The sequence below is a fragment of the Falco rusticolus genome, chromosome 2, assembly GCF_015220075.1.
Source record: "Falco rusticolus isolate bFalRus1 chromosome 2, bFalRus1.pri, whole genome shotgun sequence".
NCBI lineage: Eukaryota > Metazoa > Chordata > Aves > Falconiformes > Falconidae > Falco > Falco rusticolus.
Genome location: NC_051188.1, coordinates 68,467,074 through 68,490,116, shown reverse-complemented (window position 1 = coordinate 68,490,116; position 23,043 = coordinate 68,467,074). Strand labels below are relative to the sequence as shown.

Sequence of the window (23,043 nt, the reverse complement as noted above, 5' to 3'; positions counted from 1 at the left end):
GTTCCAAGAAAGACAGTTGCACAAGAAAGCAGTCAGAGAGAGGCTAAAATATAAGTAAATTGATACAATTTTCTTAATATAGTAATGCTATCTTGACATGGCTTCTGTGACTAGATTTCTTTTTTGTAGGCATCAGAAGGCACTTTACCATTCCTCCACACTTTCCTGCTATGCTTATTAAAATGGTTTTCATGGGTTTTTTTGGTTTGTTTGTTCTTTTATTCCCTGTGCAGCCTTTTCTCTGTTTAAAAAGTATGCTCACATTGTGATCCCCATATGTATTTGTGGAATCAAATCCTACTGCTTTTTTTTATAACTTGTAAATGCTTGGGATTTATGCCTAGCTGAAATGATTTAAAAATACAGGAGCAGATTCCAGTTGCAATAGCTGCATTCATGAAGAAAGTGAGAAATTATTTAATATGTAGGACTGTTGATCAGAGCTAATTACATGGAGATATATAAAATATATGTAAAATTAGACATATATTTGCATGTGTAAATGTATAGATATAAAATATATATATATACACACACACATGTAAAAGGTTGGCTGTTAGACCATGCAGGAGCAGCAAAATTGTTCTTTCCTGAACTCTTAGTATGCCAGTATAATCAAACCCAGAATATAGGTAGATACAGACAGTATGGAAGTCAAGTGACACTGATGATCACCAAAGGACTGTGGCCACTGAAAGGGTTCATCAGATCTTTCCAGCGGTATAAGTTGTGTGTGTCTTGCATTTAAGAAGTTTATCAAATGCTGTTAAAATTAACTGAAGTCATTTCACTGAGACAAAGAAAATTTGCCATCTTACTTATGATGCCGATGTGTCTAGCTTGTTTCTATAACAGCCAGCGACTATTAGTTTGTTAATAAAAATTTTCGACTCATTTGGAAGCTTCCCAATGAAGTGTCCACATTTTCCATTCCTGAAAGCTCCTGTATCCATCTTTCCAACTTAAAATGGCATTAAAACTCTTTAAAAAGTTTTATATTAGTAATTTGCCCTATTACTTTTCTTTTTTTTATTTGGAAAACTCTGTTAATGAAAATATTGTTCATTTTCTTTACACTCTTTTGGACAGTTAAATGAGGCATGGGGTTCAGCCATATCATCGCTGAGATCAAGAGAAAGCTCTTTCTATAAAACAAAGGATTTTGATGCTTGGCTGCTGCTCGCTCTAACCACTGCACCACTGAGTATTTTAGACTGAGGCTCTGTTAACTCCCCACACTGATGCTATTCCACTTAGGAAGCGCTAAAATTTGGGCTGCAGGTTAGAGGCAGGGCGGTTCATATGCAGCTGAATGCCCTACTCTTTATTTCCAGACCGGAGAGGCAGAGTTTAAGAGCCATAGTTCTTTTGACTCTATGTTTATGGTCCCTACAGGGAACTTCAAACCAAAGGCTTTCTTTTAACTCTCACAGGCTCACTGACTGTATTTTCTCAAACACACTTTATGCAGCAACGGGGCGTGGGGACTTTCCCATGATATTTCTTCTTGAATGAATGAATGATTTTCATTAATTTCTCACCTGATTGTTCTGTGCTAACTTTCCCAAGGACAGGATTACGTGAAGAGGTGAGGAAGGTTTATTTTTACACATGACTTTGGAACAACAATGAACTTGACTGATTTTTATTGAAAACAAGCCATATGTAACATTCTGTGTAAAATTTAAAGCTAAACTTCCACCAAGTCAAGTGGAAAACTTAGGTTCACACTGGCTGTCTACTGGTCATAAAGCCAAGCAACTGAGATCAACAGTTAAAAGATTCTGCAAGCGTTTATTAACCTTCTGCAGTGAAAATAGGGTGACGTAAGAGGTGCAAGCAATGGCCAATTATTTTCAGTGAGTAGGCTGGATAAAGAGAAATAAGAAATAAGGGAAACTGGGAAGAGATAAGCAAAACATAAACTAAAGCCACTGAAAAGAAGTGAGAATTCATCAACTTCTGACATACAACGTGTATTTCTGAATCTTAACAGAAAGTTATACATAGCATATAGAAAACGCCACCTACTTTAGGTTTATTCTTTTTCTGCATAACATAAGCTCACTATTTAACCCCTGCATACACAGTATTATCATACAGGCAGTTAATTCTTTGACTGACCACTGCAGCAATTCACAAACTGCCTTGCAACTCAAACTGCAAAACGCCATCTTTTTATTAGGGCTGCTTCTGCTTCAGCTGTCAGGAACGCTTCCCTGCCTTCAGTGGGGTATGTCTAGCTTCACTCAAGACAGAGAGTCAGTTTTGAGGATTGTGGAGGATCTAAGGTAGTTTTTTATGCCCTTGTTAAAGGATGGTTCCTCTTGGCTCAGTGATGACCAGTACTGGTCAGCTCTGACTGAGCAAGCACAGGGTGCGTGTATTCATATTTTACAGGTGAGTTCTTGGTGTAAAGGCGGGAGACAAGACAGTGTCAGAAACAAAGGGGCAAGTGAGGAAGGGGCCATAGGGTGACGAGTTCCCTATAGTACCCACATATGCATAGCAACTCCAGCTTCTGGTTATAAACTGACCTGCATCACTGACTACAGGATGATGTTCTGTAGGGCACCTAAGTAAGCATTTCTAGACTCCTCCTGAAGATCTGATTCCTCTTAGAAAAGCCCTTATCAAGGGCCTAAATCTAACCTGCCGTGCCTGTACAAACCAGCTCGTTGGTGAAGGGGGAAGCAGACTTCAGGCTGTGCTCATGAGCTGAGTGCAAGTACAGAGAAGAAAGCTCCTGGACCAGAGGAACTGGTCATGGTAGGAGAGAATAAGATAGCAGTTTATTTGATTCAAGATAGAGCAAGTCTCAGTGCATTTTTTGCTTGCTTCAAAACAGCTTGAAAAAAATTGTAACCGAAACTTGATTTTGGGAAAAAACAACAACCCCTCAGCATTTTTGAAAGCAGCATTTATTCAACACATTAGTGCCATCAATCTACTGACAAAGAGGGAGTAGGAAATGTAGCTTATCAGAAGACCTCCCAGGACTCTAGGACTGGGTTAGCCTTTACCTTGCTGCTTACAAACAGAGGTTTGCCAGAGTTGTTAATATAGACTATAGAACTAAAGGAATCACTCCAGTCACCAGCTCCAACATTTGAACTCAAGGGAAATCATTCAAAAATATGTTTATAAACCTATCAAACTCTGCTTTCAAAAGAAAATTCTCATTGTTGGTCATGATGGCATTGTAAGGCTGAAACTGGAGGCATTCTTTTAGTCATTAACTTTTTTTCCCACAAAAGTTAAACATTTAAATCAGTATTTCTGTATTCATGGCAATGACAAGTGCCAGGCTGGAGAACAGTGGCTACTTTTGACAGCCAGTGTGGGGACACAGCCTCAGAAATCATTCAATGACTAAGTGTCCTGGTGCAGAATGAGCTAAAGAGAGAATTTACAGTTTAAACATTAAACATGTTGCTTAGCGATTAAACAATTAAATTGTTCTAATCCTTCAGAGATGGAGACCGGTCTGTCATCTCTGGTTCTGGGTTTCCAGCAAATGTGCCCAACAATGTCATTTTCTAGCGATACCCAGATCACCTAGAACACAAGTAGTGAAAGAAAGGAAAAAAGCACAACCCCTCTCTGGGCAGCTCCTCTCGATCTTGCCTGGTTTATGAACAGAAGTGCAGTTTACTTTCAAGTAATTGCAAAAATTAACATCGTGCGTTATTAGCCTTCCTGGGTTGCAAGTGTCCCTCTGGAGCTAGAAACATCACTTAGCCCTCCTGCAGGAGCTGACGGCAGGTCCCTTTTCTGTTCTTCAGGATGACATTTAATGCTGATGCCCTGCAGCACTGCAAAGGCCTCTCTGTTACTTGGTATAAGGCACAAAATGCTCTCTCAGAGCTTCCTGGCTGAACCTGCTAGAGATGCTTACTCACGGAGAGAAGAAGTGCCTGTCTGCATATCAGCCAGCTGGGGAAGGCCTTAGGAGAAGTCTTCGGGAGAGTGTTCACACAGGTGCAATTACTCTGATACCCAGATTAGCTCTGGCTCTGGGGAGGCCGTTGCCCATAATCTGCAGAAGCAACAACACGTTGCTCCCTCAGGGCTTCATGCTGGAATAACTGCAACGAGTGCTGCCAGGTGGAAGCTTCTGCTTGCAGCCGCAGGAGACCCCGACAAAGCAGAGCTGATCACTGCGTTCAGTGCCAGCTGTCTCCGCTCTGTGCCACAAACTCAGGCTCAGCTTTGCTGCTGCGTTCTCCATGGGGCTGCTTTTGAAGATTAAAAATATAGCTATGCTCCTTCCTTTGTGCTCTGCACCTGTAGCCGTGCGGCCTGCTGCTTCTGCCACTCCTCACGTTCTGGAGAACTAGGTGGCTGCTGGTACCTGTGCCCTTTCCTCAACCCTTTCCAATTAAAAAACCGAGCTGCACAGACCAAACAGTTCCCATCGTAAGGGCCCTAAGGGAGCGTAGCAAAGTTCAGACCTGCGCAACTAAATTGCTGCCATTAAAGTGCCCATATGAGGAAGGTATAATGCCTCTGGTGGACTTGGTTTATGGGGGTGGTTGCTAAGCAGCCCTGGAAAAGGCTGTGGAAAAACATGTCCTCAATGGACTATTGATTTCATATAATAAATCACTCGATAGCTAAGATATTCTTTCACTAATTAATGGATTTAGAGACAGTTACACTGTCAAGGCCCTGATGACAAGGCACTCAAAAAGAGTCTAACCCCTAATGGAAGAGAGACTTTAAGAATGTTTGTCAACATAATGCATGTAGGTAAGCCACCAGCTCCCCTCCCAGAGAAAATAACTCTCAGTCAAACACGTTTGCATTTTATAATCCTTAAATCTCCACTGAAGCTGTTTCTAAATAAGTAAAAAAGATCTATGTCACCTCTTTGGTGCCTGTTACATAGTTTTTCCCTGTGCTACTGTGATTCCCATGCAGCTGCAGATGTCAAGAAGAACCACCTTTTTACTGGAGGTAACCTGAAAACTTCCTTCTTTGTTCTAACAGAAATACTAGAATTTTTGACAAATGTATTTCACTAACACACTGATGTATTTCAGAAAGATGGTCCCTGGTTAAGTCTCCTGTATTATACTTTTGAGGAAAATTGGAAAAAACTTTGTCTGTTTTAGAGAAGTGGCTAAGAAGAAAGGTGAAATTTATACTTTTTTTCTAAACCAGGAACACAGATTTTACAATACTGCTAGCTGGACTGTGTCAGGGAAAATTTAAGTGTGAAACCTAAAAGCTCCTTTGCACAGTTAACTTCCATCAAAATAAAATATCAGCAGCAGAAGACATCTTCTTTTTTATCTGCTTAAAATGTCTGTCAAACTAAAACAGCAATGAAAATTATAGAAAAATATTAATAAATATGTATTTATAAATATTAATGATTTTCCCCAAACAATTTTTATTTTTTGGATGATATTTACTGGAGAACACCTGTAACATTGCTAGTAGGAGATCTAGTTATTGAAATAGTCACAGTACTTTTTCCAGAAATGTTACTGTGATATGAAAGTCTTGATATAAAAGAGGTCAGAAAATTAAGTATGAAAATATGACCTCATGTGTTTTTTTGAATCTCTAAAATTGAATGATGAAAATTTGAACTCATTTGTTCAAATCAGCATATTTTATTTCAATTGTGAAAGCAGATAAAGATAGGTCTGTGCCTACTATATAGATAAAGCTGGAGTAATAACAGATGACATACAACCCGGTAAGTTAAAGCCACGCCTACAACAAAAAGTCCCAATGCCCACTATAGCAGAAATAAAACCAAACTGTCATAACACCCTGTACAAACCACCTGAGCTATTGCAAACCTGCATGGTGTAACTGCCAATACCTCTCTTTCCTAAACAGCACTCTGTGGGTAGCCTGAGCAGTTCCTTGCTCTGGTAGTAATTTCCAGTAGTAATCAATAAATGGATTAAAAGATAAACAAACTGAATTATGTGAGTTACCATCTTGATGTATAAAATAGCATGCACTTTGTCACGTGAAGTGCTGTTAGCACTGTATCTGGTAAAACAGACAATGCCTGCGAGCAGAATTAAAGAGATGAAAGTACACCGGGGTGCAGATGGCACGGCATAGCGTGGGCAGTGAGGCATTGGTGCGGGCAAGGTGGGAAGTCCTCTATGGATTAGTTGCAATCAGGCAAGTGCGGCGTACGTGCTTTCTGTTTGTGCTATCACTGAAATGGTGCGGAGTGACCCGCCAGAAAATTGTTCTGAAGTGGGAGCAGATGCATTGAGCTGTCAGGGGCAAAGCCATGACGAGACACTGTGGCGCCAGGGACACACCTTCACGTCTCCTCTGTTGCTTTCCCTGGCTGAGGGGACCCCTCTCCCTCCCCTTCCTGGGCGGCTTTGAGGCTCAGGAATATTTTTCTCTGTGTGGCGATGTCCCAAGTCATGGCTTCTTGTGCGGGTACCAGCAGGGCTGGGCACGGTGCGAAGGGTGATGGAGGGGAGTGAACCTGTTGCTGCTGTCTCATGACACCTGGGTGAAGGAGAGAGAATATCATACCCCATGCTGCTGTCTCAGGCAAATCTCTGCCTGGATTTAAAAACATTCCACCAGTGGTGAAACACTTCAGCATCTGTGGGACCAGCTGCACAGTGCTGGTGGCAATTAAAAGCAATGCCGCAAATACTGGGAGAAAGTCCACAAGACCTTCAGCACCTTAGGCTGTACTGGCCTTCACTGCATCTATTTCAGCAAGCTCCAGAGTCAAATACGGTCCACTGCCCAACTGTCATCCAGTCCTGTGAAGGCAGTTCCTATCCAAATGTTGGATATTCTCATCTATATAATCCATCCATAAAATGGATTATTTTGGTGTAACAATAGACAGTATCAACTCCGGCAATTAATCTCAACTCCAGTTTTCTTTGCTCTCCAAGTTTTTTTTGATTCTGTGTCAATGTATTATTACCCTTTTTATTACTGGCATGTAAGTCACCAACCTCAGGATTAATGATGCCTTTCCTTTTTCTTTTTTTTTTTTTTCTTCCCATTTACCAACTTCTCATCTTCATAACATTATAACAAAAGAAAGTTAGTCTAGTACCCAGAACCAGAGCAGTGTCATAGCTAGACGGATTTCTGTTGCATGTGCCCTTTTATTTTTGGAGAGGAGGAAAGTAAAAGGACAAATAATGGCAAATATGTGGATGGTGCCCCGAGGAAGGGGTCTACATTCCTGTGTCTGCCATGACCTAGGTGCCAAAACATCACTCTGTCTCTGCCAGTAAGCAGAAGTCAGGCTTTTTCATCCCTCTGCTGCCTGTAATGAAAAGGGCAGTAATGAAGAACTTTTCCCGTGAGAAGGGACTTTCCTCCACATTTGTACGCTTCAGCACTTTCTCACCCAAAGTCTTCACCTCTTGTGGCAAACTGAAGATCCTCAGCCAGTTGTTCATGATTTTCAAATGCTGGTCTGGCAGCTTCTGTACCTTCAGGGCTATCGGACGGTGGTCCACCTCCCTGGTCTACAGTGTATTTCTGCTCTGACTATAGAATAGGGACATGAACCCTAGCACAGAGGGGGATTATGAGGTGATATTAGAGAAAAGGGTAGATGGGACAGTGTGTAAATAACAATACTTCCAATAGCCTTGGCCAGCTTGCTCTTCCCAATGCTTTTTCACTGACATTATTCTCAGTCCAGTGCAATATCCTGCAGGCAGATAACTAGAAAGGATCTGTAACACTGCTCTTAGGAGAGCAGGTATTGAGACTTACATAACTGTATTTTCAGGAAGGCTTTCTTCATCTGCAGGAAAGGTTGTAAAATGAGATGTGCAAGTACAGATCTTACGATTGTAGACAGAATTAAATTTATGGTTTACAGTATGATTTGCACATGGGAGATAATATTATCTCCTTCACCTGAGGGTTAGGCTTCTGTTTTTATGGATGGTCTTCCAACAGGGACCAGGAGATTCAGGAATGAAAGGGCATTTTCTTTTTGTATTTTTTCCCCATTTAAAAGAAATGTCCTCAGAACTGGCAATATTTATCTGTTTCTTTTACTTCAGAGAATCTACTATAACAAGTAAAAGGACCTGTGAAGATACCACATGCAGCTAGAGGGTTAGATGGTGTATACAGTGGTTCTATATTCAAAGGTGTTTTCCTGGCTGACTTGTAGATAAAATAAAAGAAAAACCTTTTATTAGTGTCGTGTTTTTAAATCTGTCATAAAAAACAGGCTTAGTGCCCTGTCTTCAGGTTCTGGGGGTAACTGACAGCTACAGATATTCAGCTAATTGAGCCTGAGCTTTAACTCCCTAGCCTAGAGAAACAGTAGCCACCGGTTACCTTTTGCCATTGGGGACAAAAGGAGAGCTCTTACCTCTTGCTTCATTTGAAGTAAAGACAGATACGCTTTGCTCTTAGAGGCACGCAGAACGGTGTGCTACGAAGATTTTACGAGTTTGAGCTTTGGAATACTGTCTTTCTCATAAGGGGTGAAGTCATGAGTAAATCATGGGTGAGATTCCATTCTTTCAGGAAATACAGAAAGCTGGTGCTCAGCAGTGTCTGATGGAATCGTATCCCATTGCCTTCAGGAACAGGGTTTTGTGACTGACACGTTCAATACTGGCAACACACACTCACACACACATAAATATATTATTAGTTATGTATTTATATACACATATATCAAATGGTATGTATGAATGCTCGTGTATGTTTATACAGTGTGTTCATTTAACTCTCTGAATTGCCAGAATGTACATTTCTCAGTTAACAGGAACAGGATTGTGCCTATCATGTTTTTGATGGAGGGCAACACACAGATGATCTGTATTCATATCCTATTTATTGAATACATGATATAGTATACTTATATAGCATATATTATACGGTATGCATTATATGGCATGTATATACAAATATACGAACCTACATACATGTATGTAAACAGAATGTGTTCTTGTAACTCTATAAACTGACAGCATTTAACTCCTAATTAGTGGGAACAGAATGTTGGTTTCACATATTTGGCAGAAGCACCTTTCCTGTAATTGGTAATGGCAACATATATATCTGTACATATACATATACATACACATGTGAAAATTACTTTATTAAAATATATAGAGACACACACTCATCCATATGTATATAGATACACACGTCCGGACATATGCATGTACATACATACACAGACTCTCTCTCGGTATGTGAATTACTTATAGATATATGCATATAGAGGCGCACGTCTATGTATAGCTAGGCGTGTACACGTCCACACGGAGTGTGTTAGCACTGCAGATTAGTTTCCATCGACACATACAGCATGTAGGTGCGTTACTGCGCTGCACACAAGCCTCCTCCGGCGCACCCCGCAGCCAGAGGCGCCCGGCCGCCTGCGCCCGTCTCCGCGCCGGCCCGGCCGCCTCGGCGAGTACCGGGGGGCAGGCGCTGCCCCCGGTGCCCGAGCCCCCTGGCCGGTACCCGGCCGGCCGGCGGCGGGCTGGCCCGCTCCCAGCCCGAGCACCTGGCGGCGGCTGCGACCAGGCCCCCGCCCGGGCGCTCCCGCGGCGCCTGACAGCGGCCGCCCGGGCCCGGGGGCGGCGGGGGCGGCGGCGACTGCGGCGGGGCCGGGTCGCGGCTTTGCCCCGCGGGGGCGGCCCCGGGGGCGGCCCGGGAGGGAGCGGGACGCCGCGGCCGGCCGGCGGCGCCGCGCCGGGACTCGCCCCGTCACCGGGGAGGAGGCGGAGCCGGAGCCGGCGGGGCCGCGGCGGCGGCAGGTGCCGGCGGCGGCGGGATGGTGGCGGCGGCGGCCGGCGCGGGGCCGTAGGGCAGCGGCGCGCCCGGCCGACAGCGGGGACGCCATGGGCAGCGGCGGCGGCCCCCCGCGCCCCGCCGCGCCTCTGCTGCCGGTGCTGGCGGTGCTGGCGGTGCTGGCGGCCGGGGCGGCGGAGGCGCGGGCCACCTCGGAGAGCCAGCTGCCCGGCGCCGCGGCGATGGGCACCGGCACCCCGCCGAGCCCCAGCGGCACCGCTTTCGAGGAGACGCGGCTCCACGTCTTCACCCTGGACTACCCCCACGTGCAAATCCCCTTCGAGATCACCCTCTGGATCCTGCTGGCCTCCCTCGCCAAGATCGGTGAGCGGGGCCCTCGGGCGACCCCCCCTCCCCTGCCCTCCCGGGCCGCCCCCCCGGGCCCGCCGCGGGCAGCCGGGCTGGGGCGCTCCGTGCCCGGCGGCGGGGGCGCGGGGGCGGGGGCGGCCGGGGCTGATGCTCCTTCGCGGGGCGGGATGCCCGGGCGTGACAGGGCTGGCAGGACACGGGTTGTTCTCGGTGAGGAAACGTGCGGAGGAGAGAAGCGGTGGTTACCTCCAGCCCCCGGCAGCGGCGCGCAAACCCCGGGCTACGAGGACTGTAAACCCCGGAGCGCACCCGGTGCGCGGCTGACTTTCCCCCGCTCGCCCTGCGGTCATTGAGCGCTGCCTTCTTTCTCTTAAAGTAGCACCGGGCATAATGACAGTTTCAGAGGAGAACAACGGATCGATGGAAAGCAAATATTTATGAGCGTAGAGTAAGCCTCCTCCTGCTTTCCCACCATTCACTTAACGTCCCGAGAAAGGCAAAAAAAGACAGCGCTGAATGAGTAAGGAAGGCCACCTCTTCCCTCATGTGGAACACACTTGTACTGCATAGTTTCACTGAGTTTTGGGCAGCTCGTATGTAATGCTTTTAATGAGCTTTCTACTTCCCAAACAGAGAAGTGGGCACAGTGTAACAATCTAAGGAACGTCAGGAAGTGGTGTACTAAAGAGCTGTTTAAAATCAGTATGTCTCTATAAATTATGAACTTTGTGTCTTCTTACCTAGAAGATAGTCTTAATGTAAGGATTAAATCCGTGGTAACAAAGGTTTGTTTACTCGCACTCCAGTTATTTGATTCAGAACTCTGAATTTGCAGCACAGATTTCCATAAAAATCTGTGGTCATACTCATTTTGATAAAACTTCGACTTCTGCTGGTGGCATTTAAATAGACTGTCACATTCCGGTTAGTGGCCAGGTTAATTAGGAGTCTGCAAAACCAGCAATTTGCACTTACCTGCTGCCACAGCTAGCGTTGTGGCTGAGGGCCTGATCATCTACCCCAGCAACTTGCTATGGCTGCATTACTTTCTGCAGAAATATTGTATGTTGCATCCATTAAGGATGCATGTATCTTGATGCATTAAGGATGCTTGCATCTTGATGCATTAAAGATGCATGCTTAGTCTTGAGTATGTGTTTAGGCAGTTGCAGAATTGGGAGAGAGTCCAAATGTGATATGCTCAAGCATATCATGAATTGTAATAGCCAGAAAATACAGAGTTTCATAAAGAACTTAGCCAGTTGAGTGCTGTAAAAGTGCTCTGGCTTCTGGGTTTAGATGCAGCAAGAACTCTTGAATAAGCTGACTAGTGAAAAAGTTTTTGTTTTATTAAAGATTACAGGGAAGCTGTTTGAAATGTAAGTGCACATACATGCACATTAATATATAATTTATATAGGACTGTGCATTCCAGCTACCATGACATTTTGCTAGTGCATAGGCATCTAAAAAGTAAAGAAAAAAAATTACTTAACTAATTTTCTGATCTGAGTGCTTTACAGTAAATACGCATATAGCACAGATGAGGAAAAATGCATATGATTTTTAAATCCCTTCAGTTATACCAAATGAAAGCCAGTGTGGCTAATCTAGGGCATTACCTCTGCTGTTACGAGCGTGCATGCGCCAAGCAATGAAGGCCAGGTCCAGGAGAGGCCGTAGGTGTGGCAGTGCTCAGCTTCACCACACCTATCTGCAGGCACCCTGACTCCGGGACTGGAATTAGGAACATCCAGTTCTTACTCCTGGAGTTCTGTCTGTGCTTCCTTATCCAGTGAGTGCATCAGGTAAACCATCCCAGGATAGGCTGCTGTCGCTCCCAGGTCACATTCCCACAGCACTGATTGTGCCTTCTTTTATATTGAAGGTAGTCCAGATGGGCAGCTCTCTAACCACCGAGATACAGAAATGTCAGCTCTGCCACGTCCTACTCTGTTACTAAGAGTGGTCCGTGTGTCTCAGTTCAAAGGGACGGAGGGTTTTTTTCCAGACCGTCTCACTGCCTGTAGCCCAGAGAGCAGAGCGAGGAGGCTGTTCCGTGCATTCCTCTCCCCAGTGTTTCCTGCTAGGCAGCACTGGCATCTCACCCCTGTCATGCCAGGCTGCATGAAATCCACCTCAAGACTCACATGCTGCCCAGGAAACTTCGGTGCTTAATCTGGCATCGCAAATTCCTTTCTGGGGCTAGGTGCTGAATGCTTACGCTTGGCATTGCCGGGTAGCAAACCTTTACGAACGGAGCCCTAAGGTCTTTTCAGCGGCAGGTTGCTCAGAAGGTAGGGCCGCATTTAACAACAGCTCTCACAATGTGTGAAGGATCCCAAAGGCAATTCTGTTGCAGCACTTGCTTATCACCTGACGAGTCTTTTTGAACAAATGTGTCTTCACTGGAGAGCAGTTTCACTGGAGCTGAAATGTTCCAGCATTCGCTGATTTTTATAGGGGGATTTACCTGAAAGGTTCTTCCGATCCTGGCTGTGATCATGTCATTGTAGGCTAGGTTTAGAGGGAGCAAGAAAGACAGCATGAGAAAGGAAAACCTGAAGTTGTAAAGCAGAACTCAAACATTTTGACAAGGTACATTTTCACAAAGACATTAGAAACATGGTGCTTTTTATTTCAGCACAGAACAAGGGCACATTTTGAAATCTAAGAAATTGCCTTGAACGGAATTGTTATTTTCTGGCTACCTCTACTTACTTACTATCTTGTGTGGTGATACCACATAGGAGGTATGTTACATGCTGGTGGACTCTGTGAGTAAATAAGGTGGGACCCAGTGCACCCGAAGTATGCTGCAGTCTCTAGGTAGTGAGACTAGCCTACTTACCTCTCAGTTTTGCTTAATTCTTATGCTGTTAAACCTGCACAATGTTGTCTAACTGATACAGATTACACTTACTTCTGCGTTTAATCACAAATGTATGATTAGAAGCGTTTCTTCTGGGAACTGAGCTGATACCCTTCCAACACTTTGTTCCTGAAAAAAGGTTTTAAGCTGCTCGGAGGGCCCTTGGAAAACTCACGTATAATCAGAAGTACACGTCTCAGTGTCCTTTCCAGCATCAGACCGTGCTGGATTTTATCCAAGAAATAGGAAGCTTTTAGCTTGAAGAACAGTGAGCTTGCACTTCACTTGTCCTATTGCCCAAAGGCCTGAGGGTAAGCATCTTCCACACTGTTGAAGTTGGGTCACTGCATACTCAGGATCCCAAGAACACGGTCAGAGGAGGAGAAAATGGCTGTAGTCCTGGGTTCAACATAAAAATCTGAGTATCCATGTACTGCAGGGGATCTGCTCCCAGGACGCTCCTGACCATGTGGCTGTGGATCCATCAGAGCAGAGAAGATGCCCCTCATTCTGCAGGGCACCTGTGCCTGACTTGATGTGCACTGGGTTCTAAATCCTAGCTCTCTGCCTTTAAATGGGGAACCCCAGCCTGTCCCTGATCACCTCTGAATGCTTTGCATGGAGGCAGGCAGTCTTTCAGGAGTTTCGATGCTCTTTACTTGGATAAAAAGGACACTGAACATAGTGGGAGCCTTTCCACTACCTTTAAGGATAGACGAGGCGCAGTCCCAAAAGCTCTGGGAGGGTGTGAACTTCCCAAAGAATGACTTGTAAAGAAGGAAAGAAGCAGATTTTTATTTTTATATTCACAATGGGCACTTCATTGCTGTTGCGTTACAACTGGTTGGGATGTTTTTTGCTTTCATTAAAAGCTGCATTTACAAAAATTCCCTCCTTTTCAATTTTTATTGTGAAAATAATTTGAGATACTTTTGAAGGGCTTAAAAATCTTTTAGCAAAATATACTTACTCCGGGGAAACTTCAGTCACTGTGCTACTGCAGAAACTAAGGCAAACCATAAAATGTTAATGTGGAAGTGGCTGAAAGGTGAAGAGTCAAGTCTTCAACCACAAATTCTTGTGTTTCCAGGGTCAATACCTGTTCTACTAAAATAGGATATTGGTGATTACAGTTTCGAGGAATGATGGTGGATTTGGCAGTCCTTCAAAGGAATCACATAGGCTGTGTTTCCAAATATTAAAAACCAGTCTGTGTTTATCCAGAAGGGAAGAAAATGCAGCTTGAGCTGCTTGCTTTGAAAAATAGTTTTCACCGTTATAGAATGTGTAAGCAAAAAATCTGTGGATTAAAACAGCTTTCCCCTTGGTCCTTCTTAACCATTTGGTTTTTGTCATTATAAGTTCAGGCTTTCTTTTACCTGGAAAAAAATCTGTGATGAAGGGAGAATTAACAAGATAGGTCTTAGAAGATACAGAAGCCTGACATTGGGAAACTGGATGTGAGCTATACCAAGCTTGCATTAGTTTGAACTATACCAAGCTTGCATTAGTTTAACTGTTTCAACTACAGGTGTGAATTTTACTGAAATGGTTTTACTGAAATAGACGCCCGTTATTACCACACCCAGTGTTTCCGTGCAGCTCTCATTTAAAATAATTTAAATGCTTTTTAGTTAGGCAGGAATTGTGGGATCTTGTGGGTGTGGATAGTTTTCTATGTAATTATGTGGGCCAAATATAGATAAGGAGGAGCCTGGAAAAGATTGGCATCACTAAGACCTGGAATGTGACCTTGGTGCTTAAGGTTGATCATTCCATTAGATTGGCCAGAGTGAGCTCCTTCAAAACTTTTCCCATTCATTACCAAAATTATCCTTACAACAGCCAACTTCTATAATTAATGGAAATCTTTAAATCAAAACTGCATGGCTTCAAGAGTTTTTGTAGGCTGAGGAACATTCAACCATTAAATCCTCATTCAGAACTGGTTTTATCCATTTTTTCAGTACTTTGCACAGATTTTTATGAGAGACTCCTGACACTACCACAATTCACATGATACAGAAGAACAAGCATAATAATACAAGCTACAACTTATTGTCACTTTATGGAAAACATGTTGCTTCTGGTGAAATTAATTTGGAGGCTCTGCTAAAATTAAAAGAGTAATTGTGTCTGTAAGTGCTTCTTCAGGGTGGCTGGGGAAGTGACCATGGGTGACTGGGTGCAGGTCATATGCTGGATCCACTCCCTAGCATTGAGACTCTAGAAGACTTGTAAAAATAAAATTAATGTACTCCTTAAACTCCTTTGTGAAGCTGTACATGGAGGAAGGAGTGGTTAGTATGACTTTTTTTTTTTTTTTTTTTTTCTCTAGTGAGATGTAATTTGCCCTAGAAAACCGTTTGGGTTTTGTTTCTGGAGTATTCCACATGGCAAACCCCCCGCGCTTTCACAAACAGAACCCTTGCACACAGTTCCCCAGCCAGCCTAGCTATTAACTGGAACGCCTGGCTATTGAATTGTCTCTCCACCAAATTAACTGAATTAACCATCCTAGCTGACACATTCGCCTTGACCTGTTGTGGTTGTCCAGTTCAGTCTTTGCAATGAAAATGGAATTGCCCTGCAACCACTGTTTGTTTCCTATAGAATCTAAGATAATAGAATCCAGAATAATATTTTGGATTCTGTACAAATAACCACTTCACTTTCTTGTGTTTGAATTTCCTTTGAAGGCTTTCATCTGTATCACAAGTTGCCCTCAATAGTACCTGAAAGCTGTCTCCTTATTCTGGTTGGATTGCTTCTTGGTGGGATTATTTTTGGAGCAGAGGAGAAGTCTCCGCCTGTAATGAACAGTGATGTTTTTTTCCTGTATCTTTTACCACCCATTGTACTCGACGCTGGATATTTTATGCCAACTCGTCTTTTCTTTGAGAACTTTGGTACCATATTCTGGTATGCTGTGGTGGGCACGCTCTGGAATGCCATTGGCATTGGAATTTCACTTTATGGAATTTGCCAGATCAGTGCATTTGGTTTGACTGATATCACATTGCTGCAGAATTTGCTTTTTGGCAGCCTCATTTCAGCTGTGGATCCTGTGGCGGTGTTAGCTGTTTTTGAAAATATTCATGTCAATGAGCAGCTTTACATCCTGGTGTTTGGAGAGTCTTTGCTGAATGATGCTATAACTGTGGTAAGTTACTTGGTAAATGACTAGCTGATAAAAATGATAAATGGTTGTTTGCACATCACTCCATTATATTGCTTTGTATCTGGTTATTACAGCTTGCTAATAGATGGAAGTCAAGGAGTGCTACTGTGTTTTTGTAATTCTCTGAACTTGAGATTCAGAAACTATGGTAGTCTTACTGTACCAGAGTAATGTGTAATGGTAACGTATTTGCTCTAGGGATTTTACTACCTGATCTCTTTGGTTTCTGTATCTTTGAATTCTGTTACTTCCGTAATCAGAAACTGGAGTTTTTCCTCACCTGCAGAAATGTCATGGGGCAGGAGAGGGAAACGGGTCGATGTGCGGTGTCCCAGAATGTTCACAGGGAGAATGGGCAAGTCATTGTGTTGGCGCAGGACCCGGCTGATGCTGGCCTTTTGCATGTGCCCATCCAATTGGAACTGCCCTGAGACCACCAATACGTTTGTCCCAGGCTACAGATGAGATAGGACAGGCATCTGGAAGCAGTAATTTCTAATCATTAACTAGCTGGACTGGGTTTGTGGTGCTGACCTGAGGACAGCAATTCGCAAATTCCATTAACACCCCCAATGCTCCTCATTTGTACCTGATGACACCGTGGCTGGGACATTACTCCATTTATCCATGCCTTACTTGAAATCCTGCCTGTGACAGCTATGTCCTGGGATGCTGTTTTGTGAGACTCAGAGGTCCAGTTTTTCATATGCCAGAAGGATCGGAAGGATTCACGAATTGGGTCCATACATTCCCTGTCTCTGTCACTGACTTCTTATTCCTATCCCATTCTATGCACAATTGTCCTTCCGTTTTCCACTTTTGTAGGACTTTGCCTCATCTGCTTAATGCATGTATATCTCATCATCTAACGTGACCCTTGGTACTGATAATTTCTTTTGTGTCTGTGGGAGTGCTGTTTTCTTTTTCACTTTTGCTTCATGCTTTACCTGATTCTGTTGCTACCCAGCCAGCTGAATTGCATCCTCTCTTATGGGCTTGCTTTAAAGCCTAGCTTTTTTCATTAGCTTACAGCTGAAACCGGCTGCCATTATTAAACTGGTACTTAAGCCAGTCCTGAAAATAAGAGGGTGTAAATACTGAGTTTCAAAAGGCTTAGCACTGCATCCATAGCTGTGTCTGTCTATTCACTTGTACTGGCCACTCATACGGTGGAATTCTTTTTATACAAGTTTTTCTGGGGGAAAAAGGTCTGGGTTTATGTTAATGTAAAACTTCTTTTGGGTAGATTTTTCCAACCAAAATAATTTTTCCCAATCACAAAATCAATCACCTTTCCACTGGAGCAGCAGTTAATCCAGAGGGATTTGCTAGGAGAACACTGCATCCTGATGATGGAAGTATTCATGCGTGCCATTGCCCAATAGCAAGTTACTTCGAACCACCATTTTTATAGGTGCTAGCATGGCAATTTAGTAACCATGATGCACGGCTGTCCTGTAGGCGTCATTATTGCCTTCTTTGTCTCAGGGCATGTTGGCCCAGATGCCCCTAACACAGGGGAGATACTCTGAGGAATCTGCAGGGCCAGCCCAGTAACATACTGGCCATACATATATTCACGAAGGAGTGGAAGGAATTTAGAGTACCTTTGGTCTTGCTTCCCAGCTATCGCTTAAAGGCAGCACTTGGCAGGACGTCAGGTAGTTTCCACGTGCTAAGCATTGGTCTGCTAATGGTCCTTGTTATGAATTTGCACACCTGCAATCATGTGATTATCCTTAAAATGGGACCCAGGCTGTCACACAGACCCCCCCCTGGAGTGCCCTTAGAGGACCTCATCTCCCCTGGCCAAGGCAGCGCTGCCAGGTCACTCCTTGCCGTGGTACTGCCAGGGTGATGCCACTGTCTGCTCAAAGGAGGTGATGTTTTGTAAATAGTGTCCCTTCCTCTGCCCTTGTGCTACCCAGAGAGCTGATGAAACTAGCTAGCAGGCAAAGCCTGGCACCTTCCAGCTTCCATTTGCCGGAGCCCTTGAGTCCCACCTACCCTGGCATGTGCCTCCGGTGGGATGTGGGGATGAAGCAGGAGGGGAGTTGAACGCAGGCTGGCCATCCACGGAAGCTGCCTAATTCCTACAGCCACTGCAGTATCAAAAAACCCAGGGGCTGCACAGATGGGCAGTGCAGAACAGCATGGCTTTAGTAAACGTGCTTTCTAAATACTTTAAGCCCTTCTTCCTGCTATCCCGCTTGCACTGCCTGGCTTCTTCTAATGAAAGCTTTTATTAGGATAGCAGCGTCATCTATGCTTTCACTTTTCAGAAAATGTGCTACCACACCTTCATTTTAGATACAAAGCGACGTGTACTTTCTCAGGAATCTCAGCTCTGCTGCATTTCTCAGATGCTTTCATGCCTGATAGTTTTTGCGATATGCCCATGCAATTGGATGATCCTTTTCCCCCACTGACGGAATTTTGGAGCTTGAATTTGACTGAGGACAGTGTTTGCCAGTTGGCTTCTTGTTCACCGTTGGTGCCTTACGGAAAGACTGGGTCAGTGATAACTGGCACAATGATATTAAATAGCAAGGTCACAGTTGAAGTTGAGTGTTAACAGTTCAAATTCCAATTCTGGGCTTAAAATCACAGAGAAGGAGCCAGTGTCATTACAATAATATTATTCCCACTTTAGAAAACATTACAGCAGTGATCTGTATTCCATCTCTGCTGAAAACATTATTTTAGAGTGCTTTAAAGTAATTTCAGAATTAAAAACTGATAGCTGAGAACTAATGAAATAAGCAGTTAGTGTCCAGGAAGAGCAGATATACTCTGAAACAAGATTAAAAAGCGATTGGTGACTAATAATCCTTGATGTAACCTTCAGCGAGTTCAGCTGAAGAGTGTTGACTAAAGGCAGATCTTGAACTTGAACACCCTCCCCCATTCTCATACCCAAATGGATTACGAAATGTGACCAGAGTTGATGCTAACTCCCCTGAAAGTTTAGAGAGAGCTGTAAAACTGAAGTGCTGTGGAGTAAAAGGGAAGTGAACCTGATTTTGATCTCATTTACTGCAGTGTAAATAAAGAACAATAGGAATGAGATTAAAATCATGTTCATGACATTCTGTAGTCCTAGCTGCTGCTTCTACCACTGCGCTCTCGTTTTGATCTGAAGTACAAAGAACATTGCTTTTCTTCTTTCGAACAACTTACGGCAGCAGAGTTGAGATTTATGGGGATGTCTGTCTGTGGAAACAGCAGGCTCCGCTCTGTTTGCAGGGTGAATACTTCACTGTGCGGATGAGGTGATGTTATGGAAAAGCTATTGCTTGAGTAGACCAAAATCATATCCTTCTTTACAAGCAGGTCTCAGTGGCCTTACTGTGGAGACTTGCCTTATATATATTTATATAGTTACTTTTTAAAATATAAAAAAGGCTATTTGAAACTCTTAATTAAGGAAAATAATCATCTTCCCTAATACATACCAAGCGAGTGTTCTGCTAGGTCAAATTCTGTAGGTGTCTTGAAGAGTAACACAACTCTGGAGTAGTCCCAAGTTTCAATAAGTGACTCAGGGAAACTCCTGTCCTTGCAAGCAACAGAAGCCAACAGTATTTTTTTCTCCAATCTGTGATTCATAGAGTCCTGGGAATCTGCAGGCTGAGAGGTCCTTGTAAAGTGACCAACAAAGGCACACCTATTGTCAATAGGCTTTATTCTGGTGTACTTCCCATCTTGTAAATCCCCAAGGTGTACACATCAAAACAGGTGGAAAACTAGTGAAGCCTCTAACACCGCCCTCCTGTCCTGCAGAGGACATAGTAACAAGGGACAGGGCAAAAAGGCTGGAAGTCTGCCCCAGAGCAGCAAGATGAAGGGTGAAAAAGGACACTTCTCCCATGTGGACTCATCCTGAGGGCATCATTGTTACCAAGTAATTAGTTCATACTCCTGCTCTTGTCCTTTTTTGTTGCTTTGTAATGAAAATTTCTGATGACCATGCTAGGTTTGATTTAACCTTTTTCATGCTTGCTCTGAAATATGTTTTTTCTTTTCTTTTTCAGTTCTTTCTTTTTACTTAGTCCAAAGGACCCATAATAGGCAGTGTCTTTGCATTAGTCTATAGTGAAAAACTCTTATCTCTGTAAGACCTGTGAAATTTTGGCCGAGAAGAGCTGAACAACTTACTTTCTGTCATGTGAGAGAGAACAAGATTGTAAACATGACAAATCCTTCCCAGTCACTATTCAAACACCTATATTGTTGGCACAATGCAAGTACTGATAAAACATTTTTCTCTCAAATAGCATTTCTGAGAAACCTGTTTGCTTTACTAAGAAGTCCAAAAAGAAAGTGGAGGTTTAACTCCTGCAAGCTGTCCAAGTCAGGTGTTTCTTATGACCATGGTGGCTTAGCCTGGGAACCCACCATGATAGGAATAGGTGCCTGTGACCAAACTGCTCTGTATGAGGGAACTGTGTAACCATCACAGTATCACATGGCTGGGAATGTACATGCAGCACCACCAAATGCTTAAATCTCCCAAGTAAGTCTGCAGATGGGGACGCCCTTTAAGGTTTCTTTAAGAGTAACTGAATCCATTTTTTTCTGTTTTGTAGTGACTAAAATACTGGATGTTAGAGAAATGTGGACTTCCCATCGTTCTGTTTCCTGCGTAAAACAAAAAGGCTCTCTGGCTAAGAAAATGTGATAATCCCATTGACCCAGGGTTTTTTTGAGGATGGTTATAAACACTTTGAAAATTAAACTGGGCAAACACATGTTAACAGGTCTTTGAATGGGAAGTAAATCCAAATCTCTAGAAATAATCTGAAATTTGACTTCTTTAATTCCTGATGGTTAATAAATCAGAGAAAGAGCACTCCATGGATGCCATGTTTCTAGTACTCTTGAGGTGGTCACTGTCCTGCCCCCCGCCTCCCCCCTTCCCCCCCCTCCACATGCCAAATGAATCTATGGTCTAGTTTAGTACCGCAGCTCTCAGTGTCTTATGTAGATCAAATGCATCTGCTTTTTCACTGATTATGAAACTTTTTTTTTTTTCATCCTTTTTTATTTCTTTCATTCTGGGGAAAATCTGAGATGGCCATTTGTGGAGAAATTGGAAGCTCTGCGAATAAATGAATTTAAAGATTAGATAGATCTATGCTTCTGGCCTGCAAGATGGTATGGGTTAAGAAACCTGTCTGATTTGCAAAAATGGGAATCAATATATTTGCCTGCTATTTATGGATGATAAGTAATATGCTAGAGGTAAACAACAGCATATCTCAAAAGTGAGTTCAAGGTAGGTAGATAAATTCAAAGTACAGCATCGAAGCAGAGGAACATAATGACATGAAGGGAAATCAGAAGAGTTCAGAAACATAATGTGCTTTCTTTTTCCTCATAGGTCCTGTACAATTTGTTCAAGTCTTTCTGCCAGATGCGCACAATTAAGGTTATTGACATATTCGCTGGGATTGCTAACTTCTTTATAGTGGGGATCGGTGGAGTATTGATTGGAATCCTTTTGGGATTTGTAGCAGCCTTTACCACCCGTTTCACGCATAAAATCCGAGTGATTGAGCCACTCTTTGTCTTCCTGTACAGTTACTTGTCATACATAACAGCCGAAATGTTTCATCTCTCAGGCATCATGGCGTAAGTACCCCAAACTTCAGTAATAATAGCACCCAAGTAAGAATGCCAATAGAAATTGCAGAGAGGACCAGATTTTGCAAACTTTGCCATGTGGCATTGTTCCACTATGCATGGCAGGGATGTTGGCTTGAGGATTTCCGGCCTCTCCCCTCCCACTTCCATCCCATTCTCTCAGCTTGCCACCACACCAGCTGTGTCACTAAAACTGTTCATGGCATCACACCATAAACCATATCTTTGAAGTGTTCCGAGTTAAAAATAATCCCTTGTATTTTCAGTGGGGTTATTTTTAACCCAGATCAGTTTGGTGACCCGTGTCCTCATGTGACCCTACAATAAGGGCATGGCTGAGGGTGGCCCACTGTGATGTAGGGGCAGCGGTGGCCTGGAGGGAGTGGGAGTGGTAGCTTGGAACTTCATGAACTGGCTTCACTTCCAATGCCAATATATTGTGAAACTACATCTTACACTTAGTCATGTGAGCAGCCAGTAAGTACCATTCAATGAAGACAATGTACATATCATTAAGGCAAATTCCTGCTGGATTACAAGCACAATAAGGATCGGGCGAATCTAAATTTGCAGCATCTTGTCCTATGGTAATTTAACCCTTTAGTTTAGTATGTTCATATGTGTGCCAGTGTGTTACAATGCTCTCTGTATATGTCATTATGTATAAAATAATATTATTCTTCCCACTTCCAACAGATAAAAATATTTTCACTCCTGTTTTTTCACTCCTGGGCTTCAGTAAAGAGCGAGCACAGCCTCTCGCTTGATGCTGTTTGTACTGTAGCAACCTCAACTTTAGAAAGAGCCTTTGTGACATTTGATATACTTAAATGGTTTGCTCTGGTTCCAAGTAGTATTTTTAAAGGCCAACCTTCTTTAATGACTTTCTATTGTTCTAGTGGCAAATATGAGTCATTCAGGCATTAGGAGCATAGCTTTTTATGAAAGTTCAGATGTTACTTCTGAGTATCACTAATACCTGATAATACTTCATCTGATGATTATCTTCTAGGAAAGTGAAGATAGGTTTGATATCATAGTCATGCCAGTATAAGTTTTTCTGGGGCTGGGAAGCAATTTACATGGAAACTTACAGCTGATGATTTCAGTAGTACTATAGAAACAGAAATAGGCCATGGAACGGGAGGAGTTCATACTTTAATACAAGTAAGAAGCTAAAGCTTGCATGGGTTTCTTTCTCTGATATGAACCTAAATAAAGTAACATATGCATCCACTTT

At 43.3% G+C, this 23,043-nt stretch overlaps 1 protein-coding gene across 1 annotated transcript in view; it reads left to right on the top strand.

Moving 5' to 3' along the window:
- The first annotated feature begins 9,732 nt into the window (after positions 1–9,732).
- SLC9A2 (solute carrier family 9 member A2) overlaps positions 9,733–23,043 on the top strand; it is a 38,904-nt gene continuing 25,593 nt past the window's right edge. The window contains exons 1-3 of the mRNA XM_037377011.1: positions 9,733–10,119; positions 15,676–16,139; positions 21,541–21,791. Coding sequence (XP_037232908.1) covers positions 9,846–10,119; positions 15,676–16,139; positions 21,541–21,791 — 989 coding nt within the window. The 5' untranslated portion in view covers positions 9,733–9,845. The remainder of the gene's footprint in view (positions 10,120–15,675; positions 16,140–21,540; positions 21,792–23,043) is intronic.